At 42.2% G+C, this 20,495-nt stretch overlaps 1 protein-coding gene across 1 annotated transcript in view; it reads right to left on the minus strand.

Annotated features, from left to right (window-relative positions):
- LOC121176838 (mitogen-activated protein kinase kinase kinase 11) overlaps window positions 1–20,495 on the minus strand; it is a 44,294-nt gene that overhangs the window by 15,692 nt on the left and 8,107 nt on the right. Inside the window, exons 2-3 of the mRNA XM_041030931.1 lie at window positions 4,728–4,908; window positions 818–966 (exon numbers count right to left, since the gene is read on the minus strand). Of these exons, the coding sequence (XP_040886865.1) occupies window positions 818–966; window positions 4,728–4,908 (330 nt within the window). The remainder of the gene's footprint in view (window positions 1–817; window positions 967–4,727; window positions 4,909–20,495) is intronic.

The following is a 20,495-nucleotide window of genomic DNA, read 5'->3' on the forward strand; positions in this document are numbered from 1 at the left end:
GAAACACACTAAAAAGATCTGCACTAAAAAGAAAATGATTAATTTTATCAACCAATTGAAAGGCATTCATTAGGATTTTAAGACTTAAAATCAGGGCAGATGACTTGCTGAGTTGGATGTCTCGGCACGTATTACACTTCATATTGAATGAGTATCCTGCGATGCCTCTAATTTTTATTTACACATATTTCAGGCGCTTGTGTGAACATAATCTAGAGTCATGTTGATCGCTTATTCAAAGCGTTATGCTTAATTAACTTGCTGTGGGGGGTTTCGCATAATTTGCTGCAACACTTTGGGCATTACAAGCAAATCAAAAACCAATCCGATAATTAATTAATCCTCTGAGGCAGCTATCAGTGGTTCTGTGCACTGATCTCTTTCTTTTAAATACAACTGTAAAAGACGAGCTGACATCAAGAGAGGGGGCTAAATGGAAAGGATGTAAACTGTGTTTGCCTTTTGGCAAATGTATGTCAGGAACAAAGCAGATAACCGACTGGGTGGTATGTTAAAAATTACCCAGGTGACATTTCTTTTTAACTTGAAACTCAACAAAGGAAGAGCACAAATGGGTGCAAGCGTGTCGGTGGCTCCAGCACAGAACGCTTCCTCTGCACAGACGGCTTATTAACATACAGGAATTTGTTTTCTCAATTTCAACCCAGCTTAGGGGAAGTGGAAAGAGAGCAGGCCGGGGACACAAATGACCTCACGCAAGAGTACTCTCACACCGCTGAACTGAAAGTTGCAAGGCTTAACAGCACTATGAGTGCATTCAATTACATTTCTACACACACACAAACACGTGTCCCACCTGACATGAGCTGGGCAAAGGGTTCGGGGCACGTGGAAGGGATGGGAAGGGTGAGCTTGTTGACAGCGACTCCGTAGGCGACAGCAAGTCCATCAATCCCTTTGTAGGGTGCCTCTCCTGTTAGCAGCTCCCACAGCAGAACACCATAGCTGGAGGGGAAAAACACACACACGACAAGGGCATGAGACAGTGCAGTCAGACGAAAATTAGACACAGTGTGTCTCCCAGAACAAGCTTCGTTATGCAGTATTTTTGCTACACATAGAGCACTTAACTATCAGCACTTTAAATACATTTCAATATACTGAAAATGATGAGACTCAAGCTGCTGCAGTATAAATATACTTAACAATCACAATCTGTGTTTACAGTACTCTGCTTTCTAGACCACTGCCATGTGAGAATGTTTATACTTCCTGCAGCTGCTTCATAGTAAAAGACTTCCAGTAAATAGCATCATGGCCGATCACAGGTTTTACTGCAAAAGCAGCTCAATAAGTCTTGAATTACCAGAACCAGGATTATCTTAAAACCCAGTGAAAACTAGTGCAGTTCATTTGTTGCTTGCCAACAATTCAACTCAATTCCCAGATTAAATCTGTGGGTCACAGTGTCTTTTTTGATGCAACCACTAGGGGGTGAAAAAGTCAGTAATTTTTCCATTCTACACAAAGTCTAATTTTTTTTTACTTTAGCAGCCAAATGCTCCACTATGTTCTAAAGTTTGGCTCAAGGGAATGTAGTAAATTGTGGCTTTTTCACTTAAAAAACAGGTTTCTGAAGTGTCAGGAAATTAGGCTAACGAGGGCAGTGAGCCTGAAAGATCGTAGAACCAAAACAATAAGCTGAAAGAGGCTAAAAGGTTCCATAAAGCTGAGAGGAACTGCAGAGACAACTGATAACTCTCTGTGGGTCCACCACTGTGAGCTATGACCCCTGGTTTAAATATACATCTCCTTTTTTTTTCTTTAAGTAAATTGGTAGGTGACAAACTAATCAAAGTCGGCCACACTGAGCTGTCAGCCCTCAATTACGCTGAACATCCTTCCCAACAGTGGTTACACCTATTTAAAGACTATTTAAATACTACACATGATGCTTTTTAAAGGATAATATCTTATTTAGTTCTGATCTGGCAGATAAGGTGATGCCTTTAGACACTTGGTCATCTATATTTTATGATGAATTTCAAGTAAGGGTACCTTTAATTGTACTTCTTGCTTTGCAAAACACATTATGCCTTGCATATTCATTATCATAGCTTTGACAGTACACAACCAAGACACATTTGTGCAGTGGAATATTTTTTCTTGATGAAACACGTGCTTGCAAAGCAGTGTGAACTCATGCATGCGGAAAGTGTACAAACACAAATGCACAAACACACATACAGACACACACACACACACACAGACACAAACAGGACTTCTGAGCCCACACAATGGGAGCAGCCCTGTGTCCTAAGAAGATGAAGCATGGTGCAGGACTTGGATCTCCCACACTGTCAATTAGCCCTCGCCCGGGCCTGACTGAACGCACTGTGGAGGCTCGCTAAGTGGAGAGCGCAGGCCGCAGCCTTTTTTTATTTAGTTCTTTAATTACAACTTCCACACACTGTGACTGTGCAGAAACGCTGCTCGTCGGCTCGCCCCGAGGCGGTCGTCGTCTCCGCGTGGCAGCTCTGGAGACGAGCGGCCGTGGACAAATGAGAAAGAATAGTAGAACAAAGATTACCCTTCATTTTCAGAGCAGGGCTGCCTGCCTGCCCGTCTGCTGCTCGCTCATTTTGCTGTTTTCCAGATTGTGCGGTGATTGCTGTGAAAATTAGGTTTTGCTGTCAATAGATGAGGGAGATGGAAACTGAGAGGATTTAAGTGTGAGATTGTGTAATGGAACTGAGCCCATTAGAACAGTTAAAAACTATACACTCTTGCTAAATAGGGTTCCTTTAAGTACCAGAAAATGCTTTAAGTGGCTTCCACCATGGCAGAATCCTTTCTGATGTTCTCAAGGACGCTTTCAGAAAAGGTTCTCTGTGAGAGCATGCTCAATTGGTTTCACATAGGCTCTGTAGGGCTGTGCAAAGAACCCTTTAAGAATGGATGAAATGGTCCAAATCCACAGGATTAAAATTAAACCATAGCATATGAGAGTAACTGCTATAACCAGAATGCAGACAAGCAGTGAATGTGTTATTGCCTCAGTAAATTATTTATATATTTTTCCCTATTGCTGAGTGAAGACACCAGCGCTTGCTTCATTCCGAATGCAAATTCATATACGGTACTTAAAAGCCATCATGAATCCCCTCTCAAATCACACTGCTATTTAAGTCATTAATATAAAACCACAAACCATAATCAAGGGGCTCTTCTCTTTATGGCGTCGATGTGCACAAACACACGCAGATATGAACACACACACACCCATACTTGTTTTACTATATTCATGGGGACACATCATTGACATATTGCACTCCCTAGCCCTTTACCAGGACTTCAGAAACTATGACTGGGCTTTGGTCCCCCGTGAAGTGTACTGGTCCAGACAAGGCCGGTGCTTCTACTGGAAGAGGTCCCAGAGAGGTAACGAAAACGTGTCCACACACGCTCACACACACACACACACACACACACACACTGAACTATTCCCAGATAAAAGGCTGTGGTTAGGTCTGGTGTGTGGCCTCCTTCTCTGTCTATACTGGAGACAATGGGACAGTGTGCAGCACACATGTCCCACAACAAAGCACAGAGCAGCTCTTTGAAGAGACGCCATCACATGGCTGCGGCGGCCTTGCTGCAATCCATCACTCTGTCCCTCCATCTCTTCATCATTGTCTCCCCCACCCTCACGTCTCTGCACTTTCACCCTTTCCCCTCTGTTTCTGCCCAGAGACCTTTGCAGCAGAGTCCACTGTCCCTGCTGAAGAACTGCAGATAATTTGTACACAATACTGAATGTCCAAGATTTGATATTGCGCTTTGAGAAAGCTGGGGGGGACTTCCCACACGCCCAGTTAATCTGAAATTCCTTCAAGAGTGGCTACATTGGTGTGACTCAAGGACTGGAACAGTAAGAAGGAGTACAGCTGCAATGATGCATTTTTAAGGTGGACTGACTATTAGCTGTCAGTTTCATATGTATGTCAGTAAAAACCAAGCTCAGAGTCATTTCAGCTTCATTATCAAGTGTTTTATGCCAAACGTCCTTGTGAGAACCTTGCACCACCGACAAGCTTTGTAAATCCCTCTCAAACAGAGACGTCTCTGTCACCATAGAAACTGACTAATATTACTCAGATGTCACTGGTGCTTATTAGACTGGTGCTTATTAGACAGGTGCTATTAAAGTGGGGGTCGTCAGATTCTGTGCTTTATTTATTGGTATTGATTGAGTGATGCAACAGTTTTGGCCGTTAAAAGCTGGTTTGTCTCCACATACGTTAACATTACAGTACGCAAGATTAATTTTATGCACTGTATCATAGTTAAATATACAGTATATATTTATTTATGGCCATGGATTTTAACTGCTTCCCCCTTCTGTCAGTAAGTTAAGCTAACAGCCTGCAGGCTGTAGTTTCTTATTTAGTGCAGAAATATAAGAGTGGCATCAACCTGATCGTCCAACTTTCAGCAAGAAAAAGAGTAAGTGCATTTCCCGAAATGCCAAACGGTTCGCTTTAAGGTGCCTTGACTCAGTCCATATCTCCCTTTTCTTAGAAATCATGAAGGACACAACAGGCTTTTGATAACTTGAAATACCTTGCAAGCACACCTGCGCGCATAATAAAAATCCTGGATTTGGTTCAACTGAATTCCATTGTAAATTACACGGCAGCTAAATATCACTAAGCTTTAGAAACTTCAGCGCACACACAGAAACACACACACACACGAGCACTCACCTCCAGACGTCGCTGCCCTTGGAGAAGGTGGAGGACTTGATGACCTCTGGGGCCATCCAGGCGTAGGTGCCCGCGGTGCTCATCTTGGTGGTCTTGTGCCACTCCCTCGCCAGGCCGAAGTCGGTGATCTTCAACGTCAAACCTTCCATACATTCATTCTCTATGGGCTGAGCCAGAAGGACTGGAGGGAGGAAGGACATGTAGGTAGGGAGAGAGGGAAGGAGGATAGAAGGAAAGGTAAGATTTAGTAAGTTAAACATGATGACTGGTTCAAATTCAATATAATGCATCACTGCAAAGACTAATTTTGCACCTGTAACTGAAACGTCTGAGCTCTGTCTTCAACACACACACACATATTCACACATTCTCCATTGCTTTCTCACTTCCTCTTCCTCTTGTTTTCAGGCCACTCCAATCCAAACTGACAGTGACAAACACATTTTCACGTTTCCTATGACACAATTCACTTGTACTAAATTGATCAAACATCTCCGCCCCCTTTCATCGGGTGACATTTAAACGGTGGTAGGTGATTGCCGGCGATGCATGAAACGACTGTGTTATTTCTCCTGGAAAGGTGCATAGCATGGTTTAGCTGGCAGGCTGAGCCGCGATCATATGCATGATTGGGAGCAGGGCCAAACTGATGCATCCACCCTGAACTGAGTTCTGTCGTCGGCAAACTGGCTCAACATGTTAATCACGTGGGTGAATAGAGAGGAAGCACCGTTTTTTAAAATTAGAGCTCAGCAGCTCCAGTGTATCAGTGGTTATTGGTTCTGTTCCTGCTGTGTGACAATATTTCACTGCTGCTGCTTCACAGTAAAAAAAAAAAAAAAAGAGTCTTTTATTCTGATTTTTATTCTGAATCTGAACCCCAAAGGGATCAATACAAAAAAAATAAACTTCATATAAACATAAATATCATGTGGTATTTACAGATATTAACCACCTACTTAACATTTTATTTCCCTTTTTCAAATGACTTTTCTGTGATATTGCCAATACACTTTTATTTCATGTCAAGGTCTATTTCATAATAACACATTTTTATTTAATAATGTCACATTTCATCACAGTTTTATTGTCAACAGTCACTATATAGCAATGTAACTGGGGAAAAAAACCCCCCATAAAGGCGTGATACTTACTTGAGTGAACTCAAACCTCCAGCACAGAATGGAGGTGAGCAGCAGGACCCATTTTGACCAGCTACAAATTAAATTTCAAAACTGGTGCACCATTGGTCGACAATATGAATCAGAGGAGCTGCTTTCACATGAAAATCTTTCGATTCCTATTTTTTGTGTCTGTTTTGCTGGGGGGAAAAAGTAAGTACAACATCACATTGACGTCAGACTAAAGGAATACTTTAGAATACAGATGTGTGTTTTTTTTAATTGCCTTTCATGAAGAAAAAGTCCAGCCGCTTCTTTAGACAGCAGGCACACTGCATATCGTACAGCCAGCGCTAAGAATACAGAACTGAACTGATTATCCATTCGTATTTTCTGAGCAGAGAACACAAAGCTGCCACAAAGAAATATACTTTGAAGTCTAATGTGCCCTCAGTCGAACAAAAGACCGAAAGAACCAAACAAAACCAAACTATTTAAAAGTACCAGAATGAAATAACACTAACGCAGTTTGAATAAAGAACGAAGTAAAGCCAGCCACTTCCACTAATCAGGTGAACAAAACCGAGAAGTGTTGCCTTTAAGTTGATCATTCAGGATTCATGATTATGATGAGCACTCCGCTGGTTTGCATTAAATACTGTGCCTGAGAAACTAAAAGCTGGAACAGTAAGTAAAATCAAAACACTGACTCTGCCATAACACTAGAAAGATTAACAGCTGCTTTAAAGCCACCCTGTGGAGTTTTTGGCCTCTGGTAAAGCTATGGAGTTTTGTGCATGAGGATAACTCGTCAAATGTACACTCCTGGTAAAGCTGAGGAACAACATCTGGCTTGTTTTTCAATTCCACTTATTGATTACTGACATCGTTGCACATTTGCCTGAGAGCACTTTCCCATTGACGTGCATGGGAAAATGGTGTCATACTTCTCAAATCATTGTATTTTAACGGTTCATTCAAACAAAGTAACTGTAATCCTGATTGAAATGCTGTTGGCATTACTATATGTGACCTACATCCTATTATATCACATCATAGCATGTAGTCACTCTCTGGCCTATGATTTACTCAAAGCATGTTCACTGGGACTTTATGAAACCATGAATCTACTGAAAATTGTGGGTTTAGCTTTCAACATAATTGGGCTTTTTTTTTTTTTTTTTTTTTTTTTTTACCCAAACAGTGTGATGATGATCGACACCAGGATTCAGTGAAAAGCTGAACTCCTAAGTGGATTTACTGAGGATTATTACCTGACAGCAGATCAATCAAATATGGATCACTGATTTTTTTTTTTGTTTTGTTTGTTAAGTATTGGTCTACTTACAGTAGGTCTGGATGTAAATAGAGAATTCCAAAATGAGAAAAGTACACACTGTAAAATGTAATAACCTATAAGTAAACACATTTTGGTAACCAGCCAGTGTTATGCAACCACACAGCGTTGGAAGGTTCGCCAGGCGAGTTTCTATGAAAATAGAATATAATGCTGAGGATGTCGGTTGCTGTGGTGTGACTATGTATCACATGTCTCAGTATGATCGGCAGCCGTGCCTCTCTTCCCCTTTGCTGGCAGCCTGGGCACCGTTTCAGGGCAAGGCTGGCCGTCAAGCGCAGGGAGGAGAAGCAGCAAAGAATTTGACTTATTATAGGGAAGTAAGACTCCTGCTATTTGCAGTCACTTTCCGACTTTCTGGGCTCGCCGCTCTTTTTCCTTTTTTTTTTTTCTTTCGTCTTTTGAGTGAGTCTTTCACTGAAAAAACCTATTTTCTCCAGCCTCTCTTTTCTTTCACTACACGAATATGAATTTTATCTTTTTCCACACATATGAATGATTCTCTCTTTGTTGTCTCTCTCTTTGTCTCCCTCTCTCTCTCTCTCAGACATCCTGTGCTGTGCCTCGTAGCCCAGAGGCAGCGAGTTTGACGTCACAAAGGAATGCATCACAAGAGGTTGTGTTGTCTGCTCTGTGTATGCGTGAATGTGTGAGTGTGTGTGTGTATGTTGACGGGGTGGGAGACTTGCTTCTTTCATAATGTACTTGCACGACAATTTCTGCACCCAGTCCTGCTAAAACCACACATTAGTGCTACTATTCTAATCACAATCGAGGTGTCGGCCTGTGCGAGTACGTAACTGTAAAAGGAAGCGATTTAATGACATTAAAGATATAAAGAGATATAAAGAAATCACTGACTCCATGACAAACTACTTGTCTCTAAGATGATGCCAGGTGCAAAAACAGACAACTAATGGAGGCTTTTGCCTCACATGCGTAACACTCTCCCTTTATTCTAGCAGCCAAACACCTTTTTTTTTTTTTTTTTTTTTTTTTTTTTAAATGGGGGGAAAAAACTACATTAAGGTCCATCTCAAACTTTCACATCGACCTCTGCCTCGAGAAGAAGGCATAAACAATAAAATCACCAAAGCAGCCAATGGCCAAAACAAAAACAAGCTTTACAGTGAGAGAGAAAAAAAAAAGCTGCCCGCTCATTTAACCTTTCTGCAGAAAATCAATTTCTGTCCATTCTACGGCTGAGTCATTGTTTCAGTCAATGCCACAGGCCCTCGGGGAGGGGGTGGGAGTGGTGGCGATGTTGGGAGCTGAGGGGGGGGATTGTGGAGTGGTGGGCATGAGGGGGGGTGTCAGTATTTACTGCAACAGGCCTTGATCCCTTGCTCTGCTTCTTTTGTCCGCCTGCCGGTCAGCAAACGGTAAAAACAAGCCCCGGTCAGTCACCCCTATTTCCACCCGGGGGCTCACTGGTTGTGTCGTGACCCCACTTCCAGGAAGTGATGCCGATATCAGCCAATTAGCTGCCGGTTGCAGGCTCTTCCTTAATAACAAATAAATAAATAAATAAATAAATGTTTAAAAAAAAAAAAAAAAAAAAAAAACAGGAGAAGAGTTTGTTGTTCCTGCTCGCTGTTCATTGTGCACAATAAGCACGGCGCTATTTTAGGAAACGGAGGTTAAGAAGGGTCACGTGGCTCCCGGCACTGACGGAGACAGAAGGGAAGTGTAGGTGCTGTGGTAAAGTGAGCAGATGTGAGAGAGAGAGAGAGAGAGAGAGAGAGAGAGAGAGAGAGAGGTGCTGAATGTCGATCGTTATCATATGATTGAGTGAGACAGGGCACGGCTAAAAGTGGCTGCCTGGGCTTAGAAAGCAGAATTACAGATAATGGTGCACACACACACACACACACACACACACACACACACACACACAAAGCGCTCATTCTACATGGGCGAACAGATACACACACAGACACTTAACGCAGAACACACTCACATTCTGTGTCCATGTTTTAGCAATACACCCAGCTGCACACAAGTGGCAAAGTATGAGAAATCTTTGCTTGCACGCACACACACACACACATTGTAACAAAGGACTTCATTACCTTTGACTGTCGGGTCATGGTTTTGTAAATATATTATATATATATATATTGTAAATATATTTTTGGTGGTTGGTTTAGGGATCAGAGTACTGCACGCAGGTTATTTTAAAAATTTTTTGTTAAATCTAATAATCATATTTTCATATTATCGCTTATGTTTATAAATCTATCTCTGGGAACACCTATGAATGTGTTTTTCCAATTACGCCTACCAGACCACGGTATAAAAGGGTGCCAATTTAAAATCTACGGTGGTTACTGGTTAGGCCTCACCTTGTGTTTCCTGTTATACCTGTGTTGCGAGAGAAAATAAATAATAATATATGTATTTGCATAGTCCACCTTTGCCTTGGCATTTTATTCCTCCTGAAGTCTCTGTTGTCAGAACGGCCATTCTAACACACACACACACACACACACACACACACAGAGGAGAATGTAGCTGAAGGACACATGCATGAACACATTAATTCACAACACTAAACTACTTCACACACCCACAAACAGAGGTATAGGCTAAATCTCAGGGGTGTGCTGTAATTTTTGGACCATCTATACTAATCAGCCACCTGACATTAAATACTGGATTATTAAATGTGCTCAAAGTGTGTGTTATGTTTAATATACGTATATATACGTATCTTATGCTGTCACTGATTTTGTGTCACAGAGACAAGTTGGTCATTTCATCCAAATCAGATCAGGAGGAAATATGAGTCCTGCCACAAGTCATTTATCGTACCATAAGAAAATATTCAAAATTTGAACAACCGTTTAAACGTGGGTCAAAATGAATCAATCTGTCATGGCTGATTTGAATTCAAGATCCACAGCGCATGAGAGCAAAAAGGGGCCTCGTCTCGTAGTCCAGCAGGGGACGTTCCAGTTTGAAACCACTGCAAACCCAGTTGCTTCATCAGTTACTAACTCAGGCTATTTCTGTTCTGCCTGCTGATGTAAAATAGAGAAAAGCTGTGCTGAACTAATAATAATGGCACCAAACCGTCCGAGAAGTAAGGAGAGGAAGGTTTTTGGATTCAACACCACACATGGAGAAACCGTGGATAAAGAAGAGGCCGTTTGCTGCCTCTGGAAAAGTCAATTCTTTGACATATTTCAGGTTTAGGTTACGTGAGGTGAGTTTAAATTAAGTCCAATGTGATTTCTGGAACAAAAAAAAGTTGATAGCCCTGATTCCTGGACCCATGACCTTGACCTTTGACCTGCTACTGTCTGTGTACGACTGATAGATAATTGCTGCATTAAATTACACAGACATTAGTTAATGTTAGTCTAAGTTCACCCAATTTATTTTTGCCCCTGGCCTGAGTAATGTAATAGTTTGAGAAATACGCTGATGTGCCTTCACCAAGAGTGAAAGGGGAATATCAATATTATATGTGTGCATTAATATTGATAGACAGGGTCTGACAGTTTCATAACACACACATACATAATAAACACACATAACTCGTGCATATAAATATCTCTGCACTTACGGGACAGATATAGCCTACCTGTAGACACACTCATGCATGCACACACGGGTAAACAACACTCACGCGCACACACACACACACACACACACAACCAAAGCACAGGAACAAACACGAGCATGCATAATAACAAAAGCACTTCAGCATTCTCAGCGCACATACACGCCACATTCTTCTTCTACTTCCTGGGCAGAGGCAGAGTGCATCCACAGTTCAGCCCCCGTTCAAGCCTTTCCTCCTCTCACCGGCCATTGCTGCACTGACGACAACTGCTGCGTTAGTCAGCTGCTTACTGGACGGCATGTGGCAACACACTGTGTCCAAATCAGCCGCTGACCCACATAACTTCTTCAAAAAACGTCTTCAAAACTGTATGGAAAAGTTTGGAAGTTTAAAGCAGTGTGTTTAAAATCTGGACGAAAAAACACAGAAGAGAACAACGGATAAAAAAACACCCTTATATCCTTAATGATCTCCATGCTAGTTAAGTGCTATAGAAACACTACTAACACAAATAGCTTGAGCATGATCAGTGTGTGTAGGACAACAGGATTTAGAGAGTGAATGAAAAATATAAGATTATGGTTTGGACCCAGTAAATTGATCTGTGAGTTTTATTCCTTATCTGCATCCCCAGTTATCGCCCACATTTTGAGGAGATGTGATAACAAAAGTGGCAAACAGAGCAGGAAATCCACCTCTCCTTCAAAGGATAACGGCAAGTATCACGACTAGATCAGTCTTGCCCAGACAGAACGTCTTCCTGATAGAGAGGCGAAACCAACAATGTCGCCACAAAAACACCATGACAGATCTCCATGGCAACAGGACTCTGTTTGGCATTGTTTGTTGTTTAGAGACAAGAGTGTGTCAGTTAGCAGACATGACTCCTACCAGCGGCGGCCTAGATATGAGTTTGGTGCTGGGACTGACTCAGCCCTGCAGCAGTTACCTTAGCGAGGATCCCAACGTCAGGGCTGATTTCACATAAGCTTACATGACATGATAAAGTGGAAGCATGTTCATCCCACACAAACACGGGCCATTTACATTCCCCACGTCCTTCAGATGTCTGTAAGAGCCTTAGGTCTATCTGGATTTCATAATAGCTGAGTCAAATACAGACTAATGTGCGAAATCAGTTCAACCTCATGGGGAAAAAAAAAAAAAAGAAAATATGAAATTTCTAATGAAGTGAAACAGTTTCAGGATTTGCTGTAACATCATTACTAATGTTGTGACTCTGTATTTCGAGGAAGTCATAGCAGACAAAGGATAAAACTGTAAATGTGAGTTACGTGTGCAAACACAAAACTATTTCCCCCGAGCTGTGGAAGCCAGTCCTGGTTGCTCTCTCAGAGTTACAGCTACATAGCTGCTAACATTAGCAGCTCGGTCCAGCTATTTGCCGGATTTTGGTTAAGTTTCACTCCAGCAACCCGGCAGCCAAGCAGGGTTATGTTAAAATGAAATAAAAAGGCTGATATTACATTTTCCTTGCCATACTCATTATATTTGGGCTAACTAGCTCCACACAGTAATACAAGAACAGTGCTTTTCTGTATTTACAAGCTGATGAATGTGTTGACTATTTGCCTGGGATCTGTTAGCTTTAGCCACAATCTTTGAACACAGTATCATGTTCAGTACGTGGCTGTCAAAGGCAGGTTTAAAACCAATCAGCTGAAAACGCTGAGGTCAGCCAACAGCTACATCGGATAAAATCTGTCAGCTACAGTTGTCCTTTCAGCTGCTAAAATCGACAATAACTGGCCACAAATGAGATGTCTGCTTTTGTCTCCCACTGTCTGAAATCATGGACCAAGGAGGATCAAGAATTATTCAAAACGTGAAGTGGTAAATGTGCCACTGTTATCACTGTACACTGCGTGGACGCCATACAAGAACAGAAAGCTGGACAGGCGTAGCAGCAGTAACGTCTGACAGCGCCCGACGTTCAAAAAAAGAGCAAAAGCTTGAAAAGGTTCAAGGTCCCCACTCAAGGACATTTGAGAGGACACTTGGCTACTGCTGAACATCCAGTGCTTTCAGTGACAGAGGCTGTAACCTTTCAGCTGCGGGACTGTCTTGCTCTGACCATCCAGCCCTGTCACGATAACATGCCAGATGCAAACGTCGACAGCACAGAGCGCCTCTCTGCCTCTTCACTCTGCACCTCTCTTAATTATGTTTTCTCCATAATTCAACATCTCCATCTCTCAGCGCATTTTTCTATGCATCCTATCATTCCTCACCCTCCAGTCTCTGGCACAGACGGATTGATGTATAATTTTACAAGCGTATCAGGCCAATATTGATCTGATCTGATGTTTGAAAATACGGACAAGTTGATTTTTCTATACAAACAAAAAAGAAAATTTGCAGAAAACACTAGAAATTTACTAAAAGATCCAAATTCTGTCCATTGAAATAGTCAAATTAAAGGCACTCAGTATCGGCCCGTGGCATAAAAAAAAAAATATCTGTATTAGCTTTTAAATTCCCACATCGGCTCAACCTAAGCCTCCTCTATGCTCTCTCTCCCTCTACCTTCCTCGCTCTCCCCCCTCCCTGCCCTGCACCCGTAGGCGAGGGGAGAATTCCGGCAGGGTGGGGGCTTTCCCCAGGAAGAACGGGAGCTTTGTCCCCTGAGGGACGAGGCCATAGGCTGACAGACAGTCTGGCAACCTCTGACCAGGCAGCCAGTGAGTGAGAGAATGAGAGAATGAGAGAGAGAGAGAGAGAGAGAGAGAGAGAGAGAGTGATAGGGCATAATCATCGTGCAGAAGATGTCAACTCACGGTGAAACTAAGCACTTGCGCTGCTGGAGTTTCGTCTTAGCTCAGGGGCACGCAATACACTGCTCACCGGGAGCAGGAATTAGACAACGTCAGAGAGTTTACACACCGCAGCACAGCTGACTTAACCATGAACAGGAGATTCTGCAATCACTCAGAGGCGGCACTTCTTCCTCATTTGTTGCGTGTGAAGACAAAAGTTGTGAATCACGCTCACCTCCCGCCTCTACACTGCTGAGTGCCGTTATTGGTTAAACCTGAAATCCCTAATGGTTGCTTTATTATTATACAGTCATTATATCACTTTGCATAAACGTCATTTACCGTAAGACATCCTCCGAGTTCTGCTCTTGAGAAATGCTGATCAGGTTTGTCAGGTCTCACCTTTTCAGGCTGACATGTCAGTGTTGTCTAATTTCATCGCTCAAGTTCATTTAACTGTTCTGCTTTTTACTCAAGGAGAAACTACGGTTTATCACAGCCTGGTCAAGAGTGTACTCAACAATGGAATGTGTAAGTAAGGCAGGTCAAAGTTGGACTAAAAAGTCTATCAAATGTCAATAAATAATATCAAATGATCATCTGTTCAGAGCCCGTGGAGGTGTTTGGTGAATCCAGAACCAGGATCCAAGAGTACAAACAACACAAACTGGTTAAATGACCAAGACAAACCGGTTTCTATCAAACACACGTGGAACAAGCTACAAGCTTATCATCATCAGAGTGACAAAACAAAGCATGCCCAGGGGGAATATTCTGTTTGTGGGCATCCACATTAACGTTGTCAGGGGGGTTATAAATGATTCCCTGTGCAAAGGATCCAGTCCCAGGGAAAAGATTGAGAGGGCCTGAAAACAGTCACTTATTAACAAGCCTCCAGTGTTCGTGTGTTGAAAATTAACCTTCATTAGTGTCATTTTCTTAGAAACTCAGACAGGAGGTCATTACCGGGTTGACCCCCGAAGCTCTGAGGTCAAGGTGGTGGTGGTGGTGGTGGTAGGTAGGGCTGGTGGTACAAAAGAAAACGTACTGCATTGTCACACGGTGTAGTCATGCATATGAAATAAATCACTGAAAAGCACATGCAGTGTGTTCTGCAATCTAAGGAAGTGCAACCTGTTTACACCACACTGGAAGAACCACAACGATTAGGCAATCGTCAGATGAGAAAACGATTCCAGACACACTGTGGTGTTCTTCAGTAGTTTACAGAGGAGACATCATTAGATACAAGGGAGTCTGTAAGCAGCATAACACCTGTCTGTCTGTTATGCAGGTAAAGTTTGAGTCTGAGCTGCTAAAAAAGTTTGTGGGTTCCTGGAAATTCTCTTGAAAAAAAAGCTATAACATTACTTGACTTGATAAATAGAAACTTTATATAAACATTAATGTTCCTTTTATATATATATATATAATTGATATAATTATTTCAGTCTTTGTTCAAGCAAAAATATCATACACTGATTTAAGTGATTAATGTGTGAGGAGCTGATATTTTGCTTTGTCATGTTTGATAGTACCCTGAATGTCTTTTCCAGGCTTTGACTCTTACTTGACTCACCTACATGTACTATATATAATGGCTCACTCAAACCACAGAGATAATAATAATACATAAGTAACATAAAGCCTATGATTTTTTTTACTTCAGTACAACCTTATATGGTATTTCTTTATCTTCTCTACTAATAAGCTAATACAGCTTTTCCTGTAGAACTAATTTAAGACCTGTAACAGCTGCTTGATAGTAGCATCTATCTAAAATGGATTACAGGATTACTACAACTCTGTTTCTCTTCCTGAGGGTATTTAACACGGCAGCGATGTTAAGAGGAGGATGTTAAAGAAGTCGATATACTGTGAACAATGTCAGCAGTGTGTACTACATTGATGAGCGGCGTTCCTGGCGTCGCTCTCCTTCCTGAATCCTCCACAAACAAATGAGTCCTATTCCTCATGACCGTTCTCTCTTCCCCAAAAACAGACATGCAGGTTTCTGCAAATTTGCATGGGAGCTGTCTTGTGATCTGTGTGGTGAGAAAGAGGCCGAGCTGAGATTGAGGTTTCAGACTGGAGAAGAGAGAGACGAAAAAAAAACAACAGATTTCACTCTGGCTGAGTTCTGGAAACCTCTCTACTTCCTGTGCGCTCTGACCTTCCAGTGTCTGCTTTTCTTTTTTTTTTCTCTCCCTCTCTCTCTCTCTCTTCCTCCCCTGTAGTTCTGTTGTTCTGCCCCTCACTCATCCTGCCTGAACTACACACACACACACGTATTCTGCAGCTTTCATGACTAAGCGTGGGTGTGCAGTCATTGTGTAGGGACCAATCATTTTCCACCTACAGTACATGCAGTAGTCAATACTGTATGTGAAGACACATTTTTTTTATTAAAAACCAAATGTCAGCATACTGATATAATTTGATTGAATATTGATCATTACGTTGGATGTTGTCTCACAAATCCAGATTTGAGGTCGATATAGTGCAACATTTTGATTGGACAACACTCAGGTATGCCGGGATAGTTTGCATTATAATTTCTAATATTAATATCACTTAAAAAGTTGAAGTTCCAGTCGAAATACAATCAGTTTAAGAGGTTATAATGTTTTTTTTTCTGTAGCTGTTTCTCCTTGCATCTAGTCTTTAAACGAAGGTAAGCTAATCACCTCCTGGTTCCTGCTCTGACCTTCACACACAGACATGTACTTCATATCAGTCTTGTAATCCCAGTCTCAGGAAGAAAGCTATTAACTGTATTTCTCTATCAGCTCAATATGGCACAAATCTAGGCCGAAGCTCACCTTGAGGACATGAAAACGGTCATAATTCAGCATCCAAAAAAATCTTCTCCTGGAAGCTTTGATCTAAAAAATACTATTATAAGTTCTAGCACTGAGAAACCTACAGCTGTACATGTGTGAATCTCTTAAATTTCCCAATGTACCCTGCTCTCCGATCCAAAATGAACCTAAGATCTCTGGGTTCTCTCGGTCTGTCTTTTCCGAGATGCGGAATAATAACAGTAGGGAAACGATGCAGCGAGGCAGCTGGCTAAGCTGCAGGCTAAGTTAGGCTAACAAACTCCCCTCTGCCTTATCACCCACTGACACACACTCTGAGCCAGCAGCAGCGCAGCTGAGCTCTACCCCAGGCGACCTCCATCGACTCCCTCCCGGGACACCCCAGGCGCCCCTTAAATCTGCCAGTCAGCAAACTAACGCTGAAGACGCAGTCATGTTTATGGATGGTTCACTTCATGATGATGCACTTTCTGCTACATTTGACTTTTGAGGTTACGCCTCCTGCTGAATAAAAATCGCTCAGCCTGTGCATAAATTTGCTCTTCACGGCGACGTGGATCAAAAAGTGGTGAGCTAGTTGAGTGATTCAATAAAGTTTGGAGGCAGTTAGTTCCTGTTTTCGTTTTTTTTTTCTCTGCTCGCTGCTGTTTCACTGCATTTCCCAGAGATCATCTTGTTTTCCGTTATTTCATGTTGTCGAAGTATTTGATATTTCATTTTTCCTTCTTTTTTTTCTTCGGCCGTGGCGGCTGGTCTAACTGCACGCTTCCTCTTTTTATTTAAAAAAATTCAAAATGCTTTTTTGTATGCCAGACGCTACAGGCTGTGCAACATCTGGAGCCAGATGTTTTCGTGATGCAGAAACAGTAAAGAAGTGATGGCAGCACTTTTTACGCAGGAGCTGTAGAAACACGTGTGCTGTAAAAACAAAACATGATTTACGTCATGTGTAGCTGAGCTAAGCTGAGTGTGATGAAGCAGTGAGGCAGAGAGACGGACAACAGACAGGGAATTTTAATTGAGAGTAAAGACCTAAATATGATTATTTTGCTCAGCATTCAGCCACATCCCATGAAATGCATTAAGCACAGTGAGCATTATGCATCGGTGCTCCAGATTTTACACTGAATGAGTCCCGAACAGGAACTACATGTGCACTCTATGTATCTGAATGTGCTTTTAATCTGATAGGTGGCTCCTCGTTGTTTGAACAAGCATTAACGGCTAAATGTTTAAGCCAGTGAATAGAGCTAAGTGGCTAATGTTTCCCTAATGGACATACAGTAAGATGCGGGTGTCCATACTTTTTTTCTTAACACCTCAATTTCCTTTCTTCTACAGTTTGTCTTGGCAGTGATTCCTAAAACTGGTCCCTTAAGAAGCCAGTGAGGCTTATCAAGGGGATAGGTTTCAAGGTCTGTTTGCCGTGACTGACAGGTCTCTCAGGCCATCACTGCAGCCATAATGGCTGCCTCTCGCTCGTCACACCCTCAGTTCCACTCAAGGATTTTCTGGCTCCAGCTACAGTGGAGATAGCAGGGAGCAGTTGACCTACAGGTGGTGTCACAGACACTATGGACATTGGTACATTGGTTTCAAACAGAACTGGCTCTGGATTAAATCACTATTCCTATTCGCTATCCATTCATCTATCTACAGTTATCTGAATCATGACTGTAAAAACCATATATTAGCAATAACTGGGGCAACAGCTCTACTGGTTTCTAATGTCTAATATTTAAGAGTTCATCTATCTTATATTATCTTATATTATATGGATGAATGTCACCAGAGACAGTTGGTAAATGATGAAACAGAAACATTCAGCAGAATATAGTTCAGCCTCACAGCTCAAAGCACAAAATCCCTCAGACTTTAGTAAAGGATCACACTGTCCCAGCCTTGATTCTTTCAGCGTGCGTGGAAATATATAAACTACAATGCAGATACTCACAAAATGGACATTTGTTCATATGAGAATGCTGCTGATTACCACAACACTAATTATATGAGACACAGACCTGACACTGAACTCAGCAGGAACAGAAACGCCTGCACATTAAACGTTGTTCCACGTAAGACGGCGTCATCTTTGTGCTTTTACACGCCGACGCTGCTTTGAATAAGACAGCATGACTTCTCTTCTTCTGGTGTGACTTATGTGTAGCAGTCAATAAAGGATTTGACTGGCAAAGTGACAGCAAAAGCCAAGCCTAACTGACATTCTTCACCGCTAAATTTCCATCTGCAGATAGGATTTTTATGGTGCTCTTCCTCTCTAATGGACGGCTTAACAGCGTTATTGGCTCACTTATCACCTAAACTACACATTAAAGCTGCCTTAACTAACTACAGGTGCATGTTCAGACTCTATCAGATTTAAATCCCTCTGTTCCCTCCACTAAATAACTCAGCACTATTAAAAAAAAATGACTGCATTGCCCTCATAATTCCTCCTGCTGAACAGGGAGGGTATTGGTGTTGGTATGTATGTAAGTGCAGTGGTAACAGGAGGGCAGTTCACCACACACATGCAAACATCACACACCCAGCCGCCCGTACACTCAGACACACACATACAGGGGATGTTTTGAGTGCGGGGGCAGTGTGGGGCACTGGGGGCCCTGAATGAAAACATGCTGGTAGAGGGATGTATCAGATGTTTGTCCGCTCGTGGAGCAAAAAAAAAAAAAAAAGACATGTTGATCCAAGATCTAACTGTGGCTTCTTCCTGGAAAAAAAAAAAGGCCTGTGAGCTCCAGCCCAGCAAGTGCTTAGCTTGGCACTTTCCCCACCAGTTCTAACTAAAGCCTCTGCAGAGTTTTATGGCGTGTGGTGATGCCTATAGCTGTTTTTGGATCTATGAAGGCTTAGTGCAGATAACTGACAGTGTAAGGACGACAGCTGAACTGAATGAGCTTTTGAAGGCTGTTACTGACAGCGAGATTTTCACTGCAGTTGGAGCAAGACGATGTGCTGCAGTTACAGAAAGCTGCACTAATCAATATTTTTAGTGTAAACTGTTGATCAAACTACTGTGTGTAACGTGAAGGGCGTTGCCTCACCAGCTCTGAAGTTCCCCGCAGCTCCACAGAGCATTTTAACATCTTTCAGCTCACTGTTTTGGTTTTAGCACCTGCAACTTCAGCGTTTTGATTTGACTCGTCTCATCAAGCTCAGTTCCAGCTGCAGCAGGGGGCTGGTTTTAGTAAATAAAGCTCAAATAAACCCGCTGTACGCTACCTGTCGAAACACCAAGCAACAGACAGACAACGTTAGCACAAAGCTGATGAGTGTAACAGTGCATTTAGCAGCTAAAGAGCAGATGTTTTTCACAGGAGCTGATAAAGATTAAAGAAAGAAAAACAGCTAAAAAGAGAGAGGCCATTGTCCTTAAATTTGCAGAGTGACCAGACACATGACTCCAGATGAATGCTAAAGTTGCTCCATATTTGCTGGATGTGTAAATAAGGAACTGTTTGCTAATAGATTTGCCACAACAACTTTGTATGGTCATAAACACATCAATGTTGTTCCACTGCCCTCGCAGAGGCCAAAAAATAACAATAATAATAATAACAACTAGACAATTTCCCTTTGGGAAATCGCGAGAGTGGTGCATTGCACTGCTAGTAATGTTGTGTGCTTCGCAAAACCCAGTATTGACACTATTGTGTGTGTGTGTGTGTCTGAATGTGTTTGTGTGCCTCTGTCAATATTGTGCGGTGCTTCTGCACTGCACAATATTGACTGTGTGTGTGTGTGTGTATGTGTGTCAGTCTGTCTGTGTGTGTCTGTGTTTGTCTGTGTGTGCCTGAGTGGATCTGTGTCAATACTGTATGTGTGTGTGTGCCTGTGTGCCTCTGTCAATATTGTGCAGTGCTACCGCACCGCACAATATTGACTGTGTGTGTGTGTGTGTGTCTGTGTGTGCCTGAGTGGGTCTGTGTCAATACTGGGTTGTGCTTCGCACAACCCAGTATTGACTATTGTGTGTGTGTGTGTGTGAGTCTGTGTGTTTGTGTTTGTGTGCCTCTGTCAATATTGTGCGGTGCTGGCGCACCGCACAATATTGACTGTGTGTATGTGTGTGTGTGTCTGTGTCTTTGTCAAACGCACA

This window comes from Toxotes jaculatrix, chromosome 23 (assembly GCF_017976425.1).
Source record: "Toxotes jaculatrix isolate fToxJac2 chromosome 23, fToxJac2.pri, whole genome shotgun sequence".
In the NCBI taxonomy this organism is placed as follows: domain Eukaryota; kingdom Metazoa; phylum Chordata; class Actinopteri; family Toxotidae; genus Toxotes; species Toxotes jaculatrix.